This window comes from Epargyreus clarus, unplaced genomic scaffold (assembly GCF_041222505.1).
Source record: "Epargyreus clarus isolate Ecla_fem2 unplaced genomic scaffold, WU_Ecla_fem_2.2 ptg000035l, whole genome shotgun sequence".
Taxonomy (NCBI): Eukaryota; Metazoa; Arthropoda; class Insecta; order Lepidoptera; family Hesperiidae; genus Epargyreus; species Epargyreus clarus.
The window spans coordinates 2,648,204-2,664,117 of NW_027332240.1; the positions used below are offsets into that span (position 1 = coordinate 2,648,204).

Consider the following 15,914-nt stretch of genomic DNA (forward strand, 5'->3'; position numbering starts at 1 on the left):
TAATAAAACCGTTAATAAATTACTTAGTCGTAATAACTTTTATGTCATACAAATTCTTCTATACAGATATATGTGAAGAAATGAAAATATTTGAAATACTGATATTGCGTAAACCGGAGTTTACATTAGAAAGTAAGTAAATCTGTCATGTGCTGTCAAAACTTTGCTTCCATTGTCAAATTGCCAATAATATCAACGATTAGACGTTCCGTTGTGTAAATATTGAATAAAATAAAATGAATTTAGCAAAAATAATAATATCCTATCAAACGAGATCCTTAATTGCTTAAGGCATCTACTGATTGCTTTATGCTTTAAGGTTGCTTGTCTAACATAGTTAAACGGAACAGTTTTATGCAAATTTTATCGAAAATGGGCAAAACTAGCAAAGTAGTCGTCTGCGGTATGAAAGGGGTTGGCAAAACGGCTATTTTAGAGCAGCTGATATACGGGAATGTGAATTTAAAGTCGTCATTTTACCCCACGATCGAGGATATATACGTAGCCAATATTGAAACTGATAGGGGAACTAAAGAACGCGTATGTTTCTACGATACAGCGGGCCTGGAGCCTCCGCTTACAGGCGAGTTTAAAGGTTTTTACAGTAGTTTATTTATTATTTTATGTTTCTTAATTTCTAACACAATAAATATAAGTCGCACCTATTTTAATGTTTTAGCGTTATGTAAAAAGCAGGTAGCTTTTTCGCAAACAATAATAGTTCTCACGCTTCCTAATTAACAATATTGTGTCTTACAATTAGTAGTGGTTTTATGCTTGCTCTTATTATGCATTGCTCTTTGTATGAAATTACTAGTTAATACTAGCCGCATAGTAAAATAGATTCTGTAAAAAAATAATCAAAAAATTAAAAATGCAGAGTTATAATGTTATTCAGTAATGATTGTAATTTAGAATTGCAGGACGTGCATTTGCCCTTGTTTTCTTTAATATGTGTCACATGCCCTTAAAGTGAAAGGGGTTTACACCATAGTCCATCGTGAAGCTTCAATAATTGCTGGACTTCACACACCTTATGAAATATTTATTTTAAATAATTTAGGTGTGTAGGTTTTGTCACAATTCACTTTAAAGCAAGTGTTAATTAATTTGTAATATGCAAATAACTTTGAAAAAATAGAGGTGCCTTAGGTTTGAACCTGGGACTGAAGATTGAGAGGTTGAGTTTCAACTTCTAAGCCATGACTATTAAATCAAGTTATACTTGATCTTACTCTTGAGAAAAAAAGAAATTAATAAATTTATTTCTGACCAGGTCCACCCCAATCACCAACGATGCAGCTGACAGCCAACCAGGTGCTCCAGAGGCACTATCTCGGCTTCGCGGAGGGATTTGTGATGGTGTATGATACCACCAGACCGGAGTCTCTCGATGTGCTCATGTACTTGAAGAAGGACATTGATAGGAATAAGGATAAAAAGGAGGTAAGTAATATTGTAAGAGATCAGAGGTTTCCCAATTTTTTTGTCTGCCATTAGAAATTTAATAATTTAATTTTGCTGTTTAGAAATTATTTTCGTATTTTGGTGTTGTGTAGTGTAGAAGAAAGTAGTAGTCAGTCTTTTTTTCCCTTACATTAGGCCTATGGTTCACTGCAACCTTACCTGATTAAGTAAAATGCAGCCTTGCACAAAACATGCTTGCTTAGAAGTAGCCTATTCACCCTTGACTTGAACAATCCCAGATCATATGTATCGGGAAACAACGAAAGCAGGAGAGAGTTCCATTCTTTGGCAGTTCACAGCAGGACATAGTTGCTAAAACGCTTAGTTTGCACAAGAGGAATATCAACTGCATATCAATGGTATAGTAGTATGAGAAGTAATTATATAATATTGAAATAAATCTTATCCTTTTTATCAGGGGTTGATTAGAAATGTCCATGAGTGGCAGTAGCCACTTACCATCAATCAAGTGCACTTGTTTTCTACTTCAGTGTTATAAAAAGAAGATGTGATGCCATAATATGCCATCTGCCACAATTTTTCTTTTATCTGTAATCTTTTGGTAGTGATATACTAATAAAATGTTACAAAGTATTCTCATAAGTTTCTTTCAAGTATCATGATGGTTATACGTGGGGTTAGATCTTGATATTTTTTTTTTTTTTATAATATAAGAGTAGCAGACGAGCATGCAGTCCACCTGATGGTAAGTGGCTACTGCCGCCCATGGACATCTGTAATCAACCCCAGATAGGATTAGATATTCCTACCTGAGGTCGGCCACAGATGCGCCGCTACCCCTGAGGACTAAGCTGGAACGCCTCGGAAAAGTCTGTCTCCCTTACCACACCCTTCAAACCGGAACACAGCAGCGCCTAACACTGCTGTTATTAGGTAGAAATAGGTGTGGCGGTGGTGCCGCCGGAGTCGAACCACAAAGGGTTCTACCACATTGTTAAGATTAATATACCATATTGTTAAGATTAATATTGATATGAAATTAAAAATGTATCATCCTGTAGGAACACGTTTTATTTATTATTTATGTCGGTCTTCCAGGTGATCATGATAGTCATCGGCAACAGAACAGGTCCGGACGACATCAACAGTCTAGAAAACACCTGCTCCAAAGCCTCAAACTGGTGCGCTAGGGAAAAAATACGCCACTTCGAAGTTTCCGCTATGGATAGACCGTCTTTATACGAACCATTCATTTTCATGACCTCTAAACTTAATCCAGTGCAAAATAAGACCACATTCCCACAATTAAGCACTCTAAGTAAGCTGACACAAAAGAATAATCGCGGAGAGGCTATGTAACGATACCTTTTTAATCTATGCCCTTTTTGCTATCAACCATGAATTTTCAATCTGTACACTGTCATTGAGTTGTCAAAGTTTGGCGGGAAAATTGACTTTTGTGTTATGTACATTTCGGGTTAAATACTTTTTTCATGAGATAATGAACTTAACAGAAAATAGCGAATATTTTTACGTCAAGTTATACATTTAATTGAATTTGAATTAATAGACTATACATTAAAAAATATAATTATGAATTAGGATTATATATAATATAAACATAGATTAGTAAAGATAACGCACTCCTAACAAGGAAATGTAACCAGTTTTGAGAATTGAAATAGTTGCGTAAAAAAGTTTTGTCACGTCTCCGTGCTAAAATGTCCCTAAAATATTTGAAATAAGTATTTATTTATTACGTAAATTACGCAGTATTAGTTATTTGTTCGTAAATTTTGTCCAAGAATGTTTTTATTTGTCAAGAATTCAAAAAAAGAACTTACTAATAAGCCGTTTGTGGCTTCATTCAATTTTAAGGCGGCGAAGTATCTTTACTAATCTATGAATATAAATAAATTAATGGTTAATATTCCTGTTAAATTTTGGCAGCTAATACAATCATGGAGTCCATTAAGAGCATTTTCAATTGACATGAAATATAGAAAAGAATATATAATTTTAACATTATTGTATTGAATATGTAAGAATTTTATGCCCGGTCGTGGGATAAACACAGGGAAAAAGTTGCAGTCTTGCAAAGGATAAGGTGCTAAATTAAAAATCGAATTAAAAAGAAAATTTCCGATATTTGCCAATACAACAAAAAAAACATCAGTTATGTATGTGTCATTCGCTCAAGACTATTCATCATTCATTACTTCCATTGCTAATCTATGACTTCCACGATTCAGAACACATTTCAGAATTCTCAAATTCGAATATTAAATATAGATTATTCTCCAATTTATAAATGTAAAGAACAAAATATTATGTGTCAAATAAACATAATTTTTAATGATTATTGAATCTCAAAAGTATAAGAATCAGTATTCTTACTTTATTAAAACTTAATCGAATATTTTAATTATGAATATATAGATATAACAATAGTATCTTTTATTTAAACGACTTAGTATTATTTATTAGTATTATATATAAGGTATGTGTTCGTGACCGATCTCAGGTAGGACTCTCATCCTATTTGGTGTTAATTAGATGTCCATGGTCAGCAGTTGTTCTTTCCATCAGGTGGACTGCTTGTTTGCTACTTTTATATATTTTTAATTTAAATATATAGAACAATTATTGGATATCATATGTATATTTGTATGCGAAATGTTTTAAAATAGATCTACTTGTATTTACTTATAAATTCCAATATAAATTAATTGGTATTTTAAACATATCCTTTACTTTCTATATTCGTATTTTTTTACTACTTTCGTCTGTTTCGTACTGTTTTCTTTTAAATATCTGTAAATTACATTTTATATAAATGAAATAATATTATTAATTCAGTATTCTGATATTGTACTTATTTTTACAATATAAGTATGTTACGAATAATTTGACTAAATTAGAAGCTATATTTATAGGTAGTATATAAAATTTATCATATCCATTAAGATCACCCCATAAAATCAAAAAAATCGAATCAGGGGCATAGATTAAAAATCTGAAAATAGAATAAGATCTTTATACAAATATGGCGGCTAAGTGCTTAAGAATATTTTATAATGAATCGATGTACTTAATTTTGTTAAAATTAAGCCTATATTGTACCTAGCTCTAGATTTAAGTACTTAATATTTATTTTTTTGATATAATAGTGCAATATTGTTGTGTTTTGTTTATTTGTTAAGTATTTTTAAACCAGTTAAATGAAATCCGATTTTCTCACATATTTTTTAAACACCAGTTATTTTGAAATGTTATATGAGCATTTTATTATTATTTTTTTGTGTAAATGAAGGGAAATGTATATCGCATAGAGCCAGGTTCGATTCCCAGTGGGAATCTAAATGTAGAATTGTATATTCCGCGCCAAAGTGCTAGTCCGCTCTGAAGTTGTTGCGAGTAGGTGTAGTCATACAATTTGATATGGCGACGCGATTCATTTCTATATTCAGAGCGGACTAACAGTTTGGCGCGGACTATACGATATTTAAAGGTAGAACCAGTGGTTAGGTGATAGGTGGTTCGACGTCGGTAACACCACCGCCACATCTATTTCTGCCTTATAACAGCAGTGTTAAGCGCTGCTGTGCTCTGGTTTGAAGGGTGAGATATAAGAGTTACATTTAATTGAGGCGTTCCAACTTAGTCCTCAGGGGTAGCAACGCATCTGTGGCCAACCTCAGATAGCACTCGTATGCTATCTGGGGTTGATTACAGATGTCCATGTGCGGCAGTGGTCACTTACCATCAGATGACATGCTCCTTTGTTACTTCTCTTTCATAAAAATATAATGAAAAATGTTAAAATCTAGTTCTAATTTTCAAACATTTTTATATGTTTAAAGCTTCTAGGTTAAGTATCTTCTGTATGAATATGTACCTTATTACATCTATAAGAATATTACTATAATAAAGTAGTTTTGTTAAAATATGTAAATAGTTTCATTTTTTCTTGTAGATCTTTGGCGTGCACATTTTTTCACATGTTTTTTTATTGTTACAATAAAGGTAATTAATTTCTTGTGAGTTAGATTAGATATTAAATATGTTACAAACATACTAGCTGACCCGTCAAACGTTGTGTTGCCATATAAATAAAAAAATGTTAAGGGTGAATAACCCTTATCACTTTGGGTATGAAAAATAGATAGTAGCCGATTCTCAGACCTACTGAATATGCATATAAAATTTGGTGAAAATAGATAAAGCCGTTTCGGAGGAGTACGGTAACTAACATTGTGACATGAGAATTTTATATATAAGATTATAACGGTGAAGAAAAACATTATGAGGGAATCAATGCGCACTAGGCAAGCCAGGTGGGCTATGATTTAAACCTCTCATTCTAGAGGAGATCCGTGCCCAGCAGCGGAACTAATGGGTTTATGACGAAATACGTACATAAGTCCAAAATATCACAGGTTCGAAACTGGGACCGCCAATATAAGATACCTAAATTCGAATTATTATTCAAACACGCAGGGCCTTAGCCAAGGAGATGGCTTTGGGGACCCAAACTTTGAGTCTCCAAAATATTTTGGGTGTGTTTAGCAAACCCGCCAAAAATGTTAAGCAAATCGAGTAGGACTATTACAACCGTAGTTAAGGGTGGTGTTTTAGGCGTCTGAACCTCCCCGAAATCGTTTCATACTGAGTGGCGTAATGTGGGTTACTGATTACTCTAGCAATAAGCCGGCTATAATAAAAAAGGACAATACTTTCCAACCTCTCCCAAAGTCCTGGCTACGGTAATACACGTGTTGAAATTAATTTTACGTTGTTATTTATTATTCTATGAAATATTTTTAAAAATACCACAGAACATAATAATTCACAATTTACGTTTACATTAATTAATTGTTAATGTAACTGTTTTAGTTACATTTTTAAGTTATCGCCTGGAATTTATTTTATAGGTAATAAAAATATTTTTAGCGCTATTTTAATTATAAAAGGGGTTTAGAGTTTTAGACGTTCACTTCACACACACAAACCATGGGTGTTTTATTGATTGTGGGTGTTTTGATCGTGCAATGTATCCTCGGTGACATGAGGGGTAAGATGTGCTTTATAAAATATATCTCTCCTTGAAGAAATAGGCACTAGTTATACCTATAAGCTTATGATATTATTCGTAGTTCACCTAAGACGTTACGAGTTATAGTTCGCGCCAAACTGCTAGTCGGCTCTGAAGTTGTTGCGAGCAGGTGTAATCTAACATTTTTTTATGGCGACGTGACTCATTTCTATATTCAGAGCGGGCTAGCAGTTTTACGCGGACTATACTAGTAGATTTAAAACTACTTCTATTTCATCTTCATAACTACTGCGTTCTGGTTTAACGGTAAGGAGACATACTTGAAAGGCAATTTTTGTAGGACTCTCTTTTTAAGATTTAAGTTGCAATTGAGCATGAAGTCTACCTAATGACGAATGGTCTCTGCTACTCCGCTCCAATACAACAGATCCGTATTAAAGTAGGGTTCTGAAGCCGATCACAGATGTATAGTCACTTCTTAGGTAGCCTCGTCAGTAAGGTTTTTTTTTCATAATATAAGGGTAGCAGACGAGCATGCAGTCCACCTGATGGTAAGTGGCTGCTGCCGCCCATGGACATCTGTAATCAACCCCAGATAGGATTAGATATTCCTACCTGAGGTTGGCCACAGATGCGCCGCTAACCCTGAGGACTAAGCTGGAACGCCTCGGAAAAGTCTGTCTCCCTTACCACACCCTTCAAACCGGAACACAGCAGCGTCTAACACTGCTGTTATTAGGTAGAAATAGGTGTGGCGACTGGCGGTGGTGTCGCCGGAGTCGAACCAAAAAGGGTTCTACCACCTTCAGCCGGCATCCATACCCTTCCCTACCAAAACGCAAGAACTATTTCACGCTAGAATTACCTAGGTGTGGCGGTGGCCTGTGGTTATAAGTATATGAAGAATTTTTTTATGGATCGTAAATAAATTACACCTAATTAATTTTTCCAGAAATAGAACCAAAACCAGTAATATTCGGTGGGCGTCCAATGTCAATTGAACAAGCACCGTATATGGCCAGGCTGATGGTGCAGAACCGACCACGCTGCGATTGTGGTGCCAGCATTATCTCGGATAGATTTCTTCTGTCCGCGGCGCATTGTGCTAGGTATGTGATAAGCATAAAGTTTCAAGATTAACCTTTGTGCTTCGACTCTAGAACCCCTTCTAGGCCTCTTTCAATCTTAATTCTTAATTAAAGTTTAAATAATCCTTAAATATCTTATTTTTTTAATTCTCTATTGGTCTTTTCTGTAAAGCTTACGACATTTGCCACCTAACTTTATGATGTCGACTGTGGATTTCCGTTTTGTGCTGAAAGTAATGTTAAATAAATAGCTAAAATATCATATTGACGGGATTATTGATTGGTTTCAGCACTTACTGTCCTGGAAAAATGGTAGTTAGCGTTGGGAGTGATAAATTAATTGATAAAGGAGAGTTATATGAAATCGAAAAGACTATAGTCCATCCAAATTATAACTGGAATAGCCACAACCATGATGTTCTCGTCGTAAAGTTAAGGAATAGTTTGAAGTTTAGCAAAAAGGTGCAAGCAATAAAAATGGCGGGCGCTAATCAGAAATTCGAAGCTGGGGCTTTTTTCCAAACTATGGGCTTTGGTGATACTGTGAGTATGAATAATGATATTATTAAAGTGGGAAAGAGTTATTTTGAAGAACGCGTAGCACATGTGGATGTCAGTAGTTTATTATCATTGGATGACAGTATTTAGACGTTATCGTAGGCCTTATGGGCGGCTCATCAGTAAGTTATCCACTAACTCGCATTAGGACCACATAATGGAATACAGACCTCCCTCCAAGGTCTCGTGATAGACAGTGGGACATAAAAAAGGTTGAATCCATGGAATGTAATTTCTCTCTCTCTCTCTTTCACTCTCTCGCGTTTTTAATAAAAATAGGATTTTGTAACATCATGGGTGCCATGGACCCACACAAACGAGAATACAATTTATTATCTTTATATATATATTTCTTAATTTTATTGACTGATTTTGATGAAATTTGTTGTGTTTGTTCAAGGGGACTTGAGAATGAATGGTTTAGGTTCACAATTTAGTCCGTGGGAAAAGGTTGTTTAATTAATTTTTAATTCGTAAGTAGTTGTTGATTTTGGAATGTTTCACATTGGATTGCGTTCGAAGCCGCGGGCACCACTAGTTTAAATATATGTCCAGTCGAAATCACCACTCTGTATATTTACAATAATTTTTTTCAGGAATCAGGGCATGGTTCTAAGGATTTGCTTTCAGTGAGCGTACCTTACGTCGATATGGAAAAATGTAGATCGATATATAATATGCTAATGATGGAAAATGTGATAGCTGATGATATGATTTGCGCTGGGGATTCAGGTATTGATAGTTGTCAGGTAAGAAAAAGTTAAATTATTACATTTTGTTAATATCAAAATCATTTTTTGGCGCGTTAAGTTTTATTTCAAGAAGAAAGAACTAAGAATTATAATCAAATCAAATCAATATTTTTTTTATTCAAAATAGGTTCTTTACAGAGCACTTTTTGAATGTCAATACAAATACCACCACTTCACAAGGTGTTTTGTTATGGAGAAGAAGCCGCGAAAGAATAGTACATTACGATACGCGTGGCCAAAGTAGCCTATTTTTGCACGGCGTGAAGTTAGCGCCCGAGCGCAGCGAGGGTGCTAAACGCCGTGCACATAATAGGCTACTTTTGTCACAAGTATCGTATACTATTTTATAGCTCGTGTGACATAAACCCGCTTATACTTGTGAAGAAATATGAAAAAATATGATAATTATTTTGAAACTTATAAATGATTGAAACTAAAAATTATGAACTAAAAAAGCAATAAAAATTTGACACAACCAAAACCATTGAAATTTAGAAAATTTAGTAATTATTCTGCACTTGTGATAAAGACAAATCTAACACCACACATACGTCGAAATCTATCAAACCATTTAGGCTACATACAGGCGTATTAAAGAAATATATGATAAGCAATCACATAATGTACTAATACATAACTAATACTAGTGATACAGTAGAAAATCGATTATCCGGACCTTAGTTACAAATATTCGCGATTGTTCGGATTGTGAAACGTGAACAAGTAACTTTGTAATAACCCTTACAGATCAGCCACATTTTGTGTGACTTGTGCATTCCGGAAAGTCGCCAAATCGCAACAAAATAGTTACTATAAAAAACAAAAACCCGATTGCTAAAAATATTACCTATGTTATCGCCACAATTTAGACGAATTCAGCGACACATCATGTATCAAAATTAATGAAGTCGTTTGAGTTTGCCAAATAATTAAAAATACATACGTAACAAACATATAGTCGAAAAACATCACCTTCCTAAATCGGTTTAAATTGCTTTTCTTCATAAACTCAATTATCCAAATTTTCCATAATCCGAATGCCACAAATACGACAACAAATAGGTCGCTTAGCCGAGATTCTACTGGAGTAGTATTATGGCTAATTTTGATAACGATTCCTAATTTAAATATCATCTACTATGGTGTGTAGCGAAAATAAAACAAACACAGTCAAAACAAACAATAAAATTCGATAAAGCCCAATAGTTAGTCTTATAGTGATGCTATTGCTTAGTATGTACACAATGGCAAAAACATTTATAAATACGTCCAAAATAAAATACTAAAATAATTATAGCTTTAAACAAAATACTCATTACTCACTTTTAATTTTTAAATGGCATTTAAAAGTATGAAACGTTCATAGCTATGTTTATTTTTTTCAACTGTGAGGGTAGTGTATTAATATTCGTACGGTGTAAAAATCGGCTACTTTGGACACAGAAATGCGTGGCTAAAATGCGGGTTTAGGTCACAGAGTGCTATAAACTCCTTAACACACATCTTTTAAAAAAAAATGTTTTTGACAATGTCAACTTAACGTAATGGTACATGTGGAGCTGTAACTACTTCAGACCACACCGTTTTGTCAGTCAAATAATCACTTACTTTATAGTACGCAGTGTTAAGCGCTGCAGTGTTCTGGTTTGAAGGGTGTGGTAAGGGAGACATACTTGTCCGAGGCGTTCCAGCTTAGTCCTCGGGTAGGACTTATCCAATCTGGGATTAATAACAGATGTCCATGGGCGGCAGTAGTTACCATCAGGTGAACCGCATGCCCGTCTGCTACTCCTATATTATAAAAAAATCTACTCTTATCTAGGGTTTATTATCTGGTGGATTGCAAGCTGGTTTGTTACTTCAATATTATGAGAAATACGTATTTTCAGGGCGACAGCGGCGGTCCGTTGGTTTATAAAGACACGCTGGTAGGTATAGTGTCTTTCGGATACCATTGTGGACTACTGGGGGTCTACGCTAGTGTGCCGAGCCATCGAGACTTTGTTGATAGAGTCATACAAGAAAACTCCTAAAATACAATATTTAAACCATAGACAAAAATTAAAAGAGTATTTTTAAAATGCGAATTCTATTTTTTTAACTATAATTAGGTATAACAATACTTCATGAAAACTGATCGTCTATTCAAATGTAAGTTCTCTATATTGTGTGTGTACTATATAGGTGCATATGTAGGTATATATAATTATGGTATGAAATGCTCTAAAAAGTGCTGGTTACCGTAGTAGCACCGTATTGTAAGATTAAAGGCAATTACCATGTTAGAGACAGCATTTCCATTTTACATTAACCAACGGATTTAAAGGTCTGAAGGTGGTAGAACCCTTTGCGGTTCGACTCCGGCGGCATCACCACCACACCTATTTCTACCTAATAACACCAGTGTTAGGCGCTGCCGTGTTCCGGTTTGAAGGGTGTGGTAAGGGAGACAGACTTTTCCGAGGCGTTCCAGCTTAGTCCTCAGGGGTAGCACGCATCTGTGCCCGACCTCAGGTAGGAATATCTAATCCTATCTGTGGTTGATTACAGATGTCCATGGGCGGCAGTGGCCACTTACCATCAGGTGGACTGCATGCTCGTCTGCTACTCTTATATTATAAAAAAGGTGGGAATTGAAACAAATCAATAGTGGCAACATTTTATTCTTGCTTCGAAATTTAATTACAATCTTAAATGATAATATCATCAATTCTACATCTAGATTGGGATGTTATCCCTAAGCTAACTAACGAACATTACTTAAATAATTAGCTCTTTTGAGCGGTTTAAATGTATGTGCAACAAGGTTTAAATAAACGTGGGGTTATGTAGCTATAATTTTTGCTGTTATATGATTAAACTCATCAGTTTTAACGAGTTTTACCGATGTTTTAACGAGTTTTACTGATGTGTTAACGATTTTTACGGATGTTTAACGGGTTTTACTGTTATTTTAACGGAATTTACTGGTGTTTTAATAATTTTATAGATATTTAGCATGAATTTTCCATTTATTTGAAACTTAACTTTTAAAGTTTGCAACGATATTTTGTAAGCCTAGATAGAATTTATTAAAAAAAGGCTCAAAAGAATCGCTGTAATTTTTACAGTTTTAGTGAATATAAAAAATAAAACTTATATGCACATTATTTATACTTTTCTTCATATAAAATACATAAATATTTTATAGCCATTCTTTTCATTTTTATCTCTCCCCATATTCATTAAGACCTTGTCGCACTATGTCTGAGTTTATAGTAACAATGCAAGTTCATATTATTTATACCTTAATTGATAAGAAAAATATCTAGGAGTGATGTGAATTGAATCAAATTAACCTTATGCATAAACACATATACAAGAAAAAAGTATTTTGGTTTCATATTTCACGATAAAAATGTCCTTAAATTCACAATGTTGACTCAAATTGAATTTATAATAATTTTAACATTGCCTAGCATAGAGCATAGGTTCCCAATGATTTCGGTATTACTTTTTGTATCAATCTTAATGGAATCTTGTATTATTCCAAGATCTACTTTAAATTATTTTGTTAGCCCTTTTCCCTAGATTGTTTACACTCCAGAAACTCCCCTCCCTCTCTCTTTCTCTCCTTAAATTGATAGTGACTGAAAGGCTTCAACATAACTTTAGGAGCGGTTTCGCCGTCATTGGGAACCTAGTCTAGCTAGAGCGCAATAATCAATATATTCATATTTAGACACTTGCATTCGCGAACATGTTGTATTTTACACAAATAAACTTGAAAACAATAATTATTGACTTTAGGAAACGTGTTAAAATTATGTTAAACATTCTAACCAATATTTATTCCGCAGTGTGGAAGAGGCATTATAGTATTATTTCATGGAATATTTCAATTAATGCTGGAATTTGGATGTTTTATGAATTAGGAATACGTATTATAGTAATTCCAGTATATTATCAACACTTATCATTTATAAGCTTTATCACTAAGTACTTACCTGTTTCGCCTCAGCTTTCTTTAAGAAAGTATCTAAGAAAATGGTTTTACAAACTGAGCACTAACTAACATGACTTTAGCTTTTGTAATAAGTAACATTCAATAATAATAACTTGAGTAAAGTTGTAGATCATAGACATTTTAGGAAACTGTCAAAATTCGCGCCAATTTTTCTTTTTTTAAATAATATTCGTCGTCGTCGTTCAAGATTTTTATTCAGTTTATTCTGCATTATTGGCTTTTTTAAATAAGAGCTATATCGTGCAGGTTAGATTTTTCTCTATGGTCTACAGTTCTACATCAAAGAAATATTTTATTTGTACGTATAGATTTTTTAAAGTTAGTACCCAGCTTCAAAACATATTCTACGTGTACCTATATACTTCTACAGCGCCTTTATTATTCGAGGTAGACTGAGAATGTCTGAATGTTTTTTTTTATTAATAAACAGCTTAAACTATATAAAATGTAAATGATATAAATGATACAGTTAATATAGCAAATAATACTGACACTCGGAAAGCTTAATCTACTATAATATAATTAATTGAAACATTTAAAATAATGTTAAAATAACTTCAAATTATTACGGTTAGACCAATCGTATGAGAATGCAGATGATTATTTAACGTTATATTATAATTAATTATTATATCTAACGTTAAAAATAATTTTAAAACGTAATAATTTATCGCAAATGCTTAGAAAATAACATGAAATTGAATATTCAGTAAATTAGTAATTGAAAAATAAATATGAAAATTTTGAAATATATCATTTAAAATTTGAAATAAAATAAATTTGATTAACAGTCAAACTGATTATAATACTTAGTCTACCCCATAACCATAACGTATGTGCGTTCTACGCTCCACGGTGTCCGTTATCATAACGAAACGTTTCGTTAATTAAAGTGTAGATTTAACAGTTGTTGTGACCAAGTAGTTTGGCCGTGTTATTCGGTTTTTTACAGTCCTTTTACAAAACAGTCAATTTCCTATGCACTTTATTTTTCGTTAAAAATGAATATAATGACTTTTACTTAAATTATATAGTTCGTTTATTCATGCTATCGGTATTATTTTAGTTCGTACTACAATAATAATAAGAAAATTTAGAAAATCATATTATTTTTTTTTGGTTTATTCCGTTTATAGTTACAAAATGCTAAGGAACTTTTCAATAAGTTGTTCTTTTTTTATTTTATACATATTTTTGTGAAAACAGACCTTGATTTATAACAACATTACCTACGTTTCTATGTAACAATGACTAGCACGGCAATCGTTTTCAACGTTCTATTTAAGTTTTATAATCATTACCTATAGCCGAACACTTCATATAATTGATTTTCAACAACAACTTTATGAATTCAGCTTTTATATCTTTTCCTTCATCATTTTCCCTTCAGTTTAGAAATTAGTAACAATATTGTTTAGATTTTTATTTGTATAATGCTCTTAAAAGCTTATATCTTTTATTCCAAGTATTTATTTCTAATAAAATTTATAAATTCACGTTTTTGTATTTTGAAGTACTTTTTTATTTATATTACTTTCATTTTTATACCATGTAGTTTTATCATATTATAAATCTTTCAGATGCTATAATTATTTAATACGTCATTATTCATATAAGTATTTTTCCATAAGTTCTTTCATGCAGACTTAATTTTTTTAGGTCTATCTAATTTCTGGTGGGATATTTTTAAATTTATTTTAATAATTGAGGGAAATTGAGATTTACAATTCGAGTGTAGCGGACATACTATAAACCTACATAAGATCTTTAGTCGAAGTTTGCTTTGGTTTAGTTGTATTATTATCTTTAGATATAATTCCCGGCCTTTTACCAAAGGGTACCAAAGGAACAAAAAGACCGTTACACTTTTTCAGTCTTACAGCAATTGTGCTTGCTACGTCTGAGAAGTGATAATAAAACTACTAGCATAAGGTTCGTATTCGTTAATAATAAGGCATAACATTGAGCCATGAATCGTCATTAATGCTGAATCTTACTGCTACATATTTGCCGTGTCTCTTTAGGCTGTTATACCCATTTAAGGTGGTCGGCATGCTTGCTAGATGTCTACATTTCTAAAAATCCTAATTTGTAGCCAATCGCATACAATTTTCACTAAACTTGAAGATATCGTCACTATAAAAGTGCGTTTGACTACCATATTCAGAAGAATTAGTACAAATTACAGTTCATGATGTTGAATAGATATATTATGTGATATGATCGAGTTAAGTATAATTTGATTATATAATATTACTGATCAACATAGTCAGTAAAACTAATGAATAAGCTAGGCGATGCTGTAGAATAACAATACAGCTGCTGCCCATGGAATCCAGATTAATTTAATTTAATATTCTAACAATACCTACAGCCGACCTTAAAACAATTTAGATCGATAAAGAAATTTAATGTATCCATAAATCATCTTCCAACTAATTGTTTTGTCCGACTAATCTAGAAATTTCGAGTTGTTGAGATATTAGCAATAAATACTATAATTAAGCTTAACACTAAAGGATATCTACATAGAAGCGTTTGCCTAACGGTCAATCAATGTTTCTTTTGTAATTCTGACGGCCCATAGGCTTCATGGGTAACCGTATTCCAGGCCCGGAGGGTAGTTTCGTGTCTAGAACATCTTCTTCACTACTGCTCGAGCCGTCGAATCGACCGGACGTGCGTATCTCTCCTTGCTCTGAATCTGACTGCAAATAAAATAATAAGCACAGGTTACTATTTATAATAAAACATACAGTTTCTAATCTTGTGCTTGTAGTTGGAGAAATGATCGCACAATGTAAAATAAAATATAAATGTGCAAGTAATTTATACGAACGAAAATGGTTTAAATTGAGGATATTTAAAAATATCTCAGTACTATTTCTAAGCTGATAAATGGGTCAGAAACATGCATAGTAAAAGAAAAATGTAGGTAAATATGGAACTAGTAATGAAATCGAAATCTAATGTTAAAAATCGAAGTTTAAAAATTCCTACAAAAAATTTAATATAGTTATAGATTC

At 33.0% G+C, this 15,914-nt stretch overlaps 3 protein-coding genes across 7 annotated transcripts in view; 2 read left to right on the forward strand and 1 right to left on the reverse strand.

Annotated features, from left to right (window-relative positions):
- The first annotated feature begins 157 nt into the window (after positions 1–157).
- Positions 158–5,377, forward strand: kappaB-Ras (NFKB inhibitor interacting Ras like 1). Of its 2 annotated transcripts, none has more exons than XM_073091914.1 (3): positions 158–595; positions 1,277–1,446; positions 2,527–5,377. In XM_073091914.1, exons 1-3 carry the CDS (start codon positions 355–357, stop codon positions 2,785–2,787), a joined length of 672 nt encoding a protein of 223 aa, XP_072948015.1. In that variant the 5' UTR covers positions 158–354; the 3' UTR covers positions 2,788–5,377. The 2 variants fall into 2 exon arrangements, with proteins under 2 accessions (XP_072948015.1, XP_072948016.1); XM_073091915.1 differs by having other exon boundaries at positions 158–583.
- Positions 5,378–7,529: 2,152 nt separating this feature from the next.
- On the forward strand, positions 7,530–10,915 carry LOC140756708 (trypsin-2-like). Its single transcript, XM_073092261.1, has 4 exons — positions 7,530–7,593; positions 7,863–8,115; positions 8,727–8,879; positions 10,772–10,915. The coding sequence occupies exons 2-4, from the start codon at positions 7,882–7,884 to the stop codon at positions 10,913–10,915; spliced, it is 531 nt and encodes a 176-aa protein (XP_072948362.1). The 5' UTR covers positions 7,530–7,593; positions 7,863–7,881.
- A 614-nt stretch (positions 10,916–11,529) lies between these two features.
- Positions 11,530–15,914, reverse strand: part of LOC140756506 (sodium- and chloride-dependent transporter XTRP3) — a 147,499-nt gene continuing 143,114 nt past the window's right edge. For 2 of the 4 annotated variants that reach the window (XM_073092020.1, XM_073092019.1), the window contains one exon: positions 11,530–15,596. In XM_073092020.1, the coding sequence (XP_072948121.1) occupies positions 15,438–15,596 (159 nt within the window). In that variant the 3' untranslated portion in view covers positions 11,530–15,437. The remainder of the gene's footprint in view (positions 15,597–15,914) is intronic. The other 2 variants (XM_073092022.1, XM_073092021.1) reach the window with 1 other exon arrangement.

What these genes read in the sequence shown, in the direction of transcription:
- kappaB-Ras (XM_073091914.1), top strand. Translation starts at nt 355, where the DNA reads ATGCAAATTTTATCGAAAATGGGCAAAACTAGCAAAGTAGTCGTCTGC. An exon ending in GCTTACAGGCGAGTTTAAAG is followed by an intron (nt 596 to 1,276) that starts GTTTTTACAGTA and finishes ATTTCTGACCAG; the next exon opens with GTCCACCCCAATCACCAACG. An exon ending in GGAATAAGGATAAAAAGGAG is followed by an intron (nt 1,447 to 2,526) that starts GTAAGTAATATT and finishes TCGGTCTTCCAG; the next exon opens with GTGATCATGATAGTCATCGG.
- LOC140756708 (XM_073092261.1), top strand. Translation starts at nt 7,882, where the DNA reads ATGGTAGTTAGCGTTGGGAGTGATAAATTAATTGATAAAGGAGAGTTA. An exon ending in CTATGGGCTTTGGTGATACT is followed by an intron (nt 8,116 to 8,726) that starts GTGAGTATGAAT and finishes AATTTTTTTCAG; the next exon opens with GAATCAGGGCATGGTTCTAA. An exon ending in CAGGTATTGATAGTTGTCAG is followed by an intron (nt 8,880 to 10,771) that starts GTAAGAAAAAGT and finishes ACGTATTTTCAG; the next exon opens with GGCGACAGCGGCGGTCCGTT.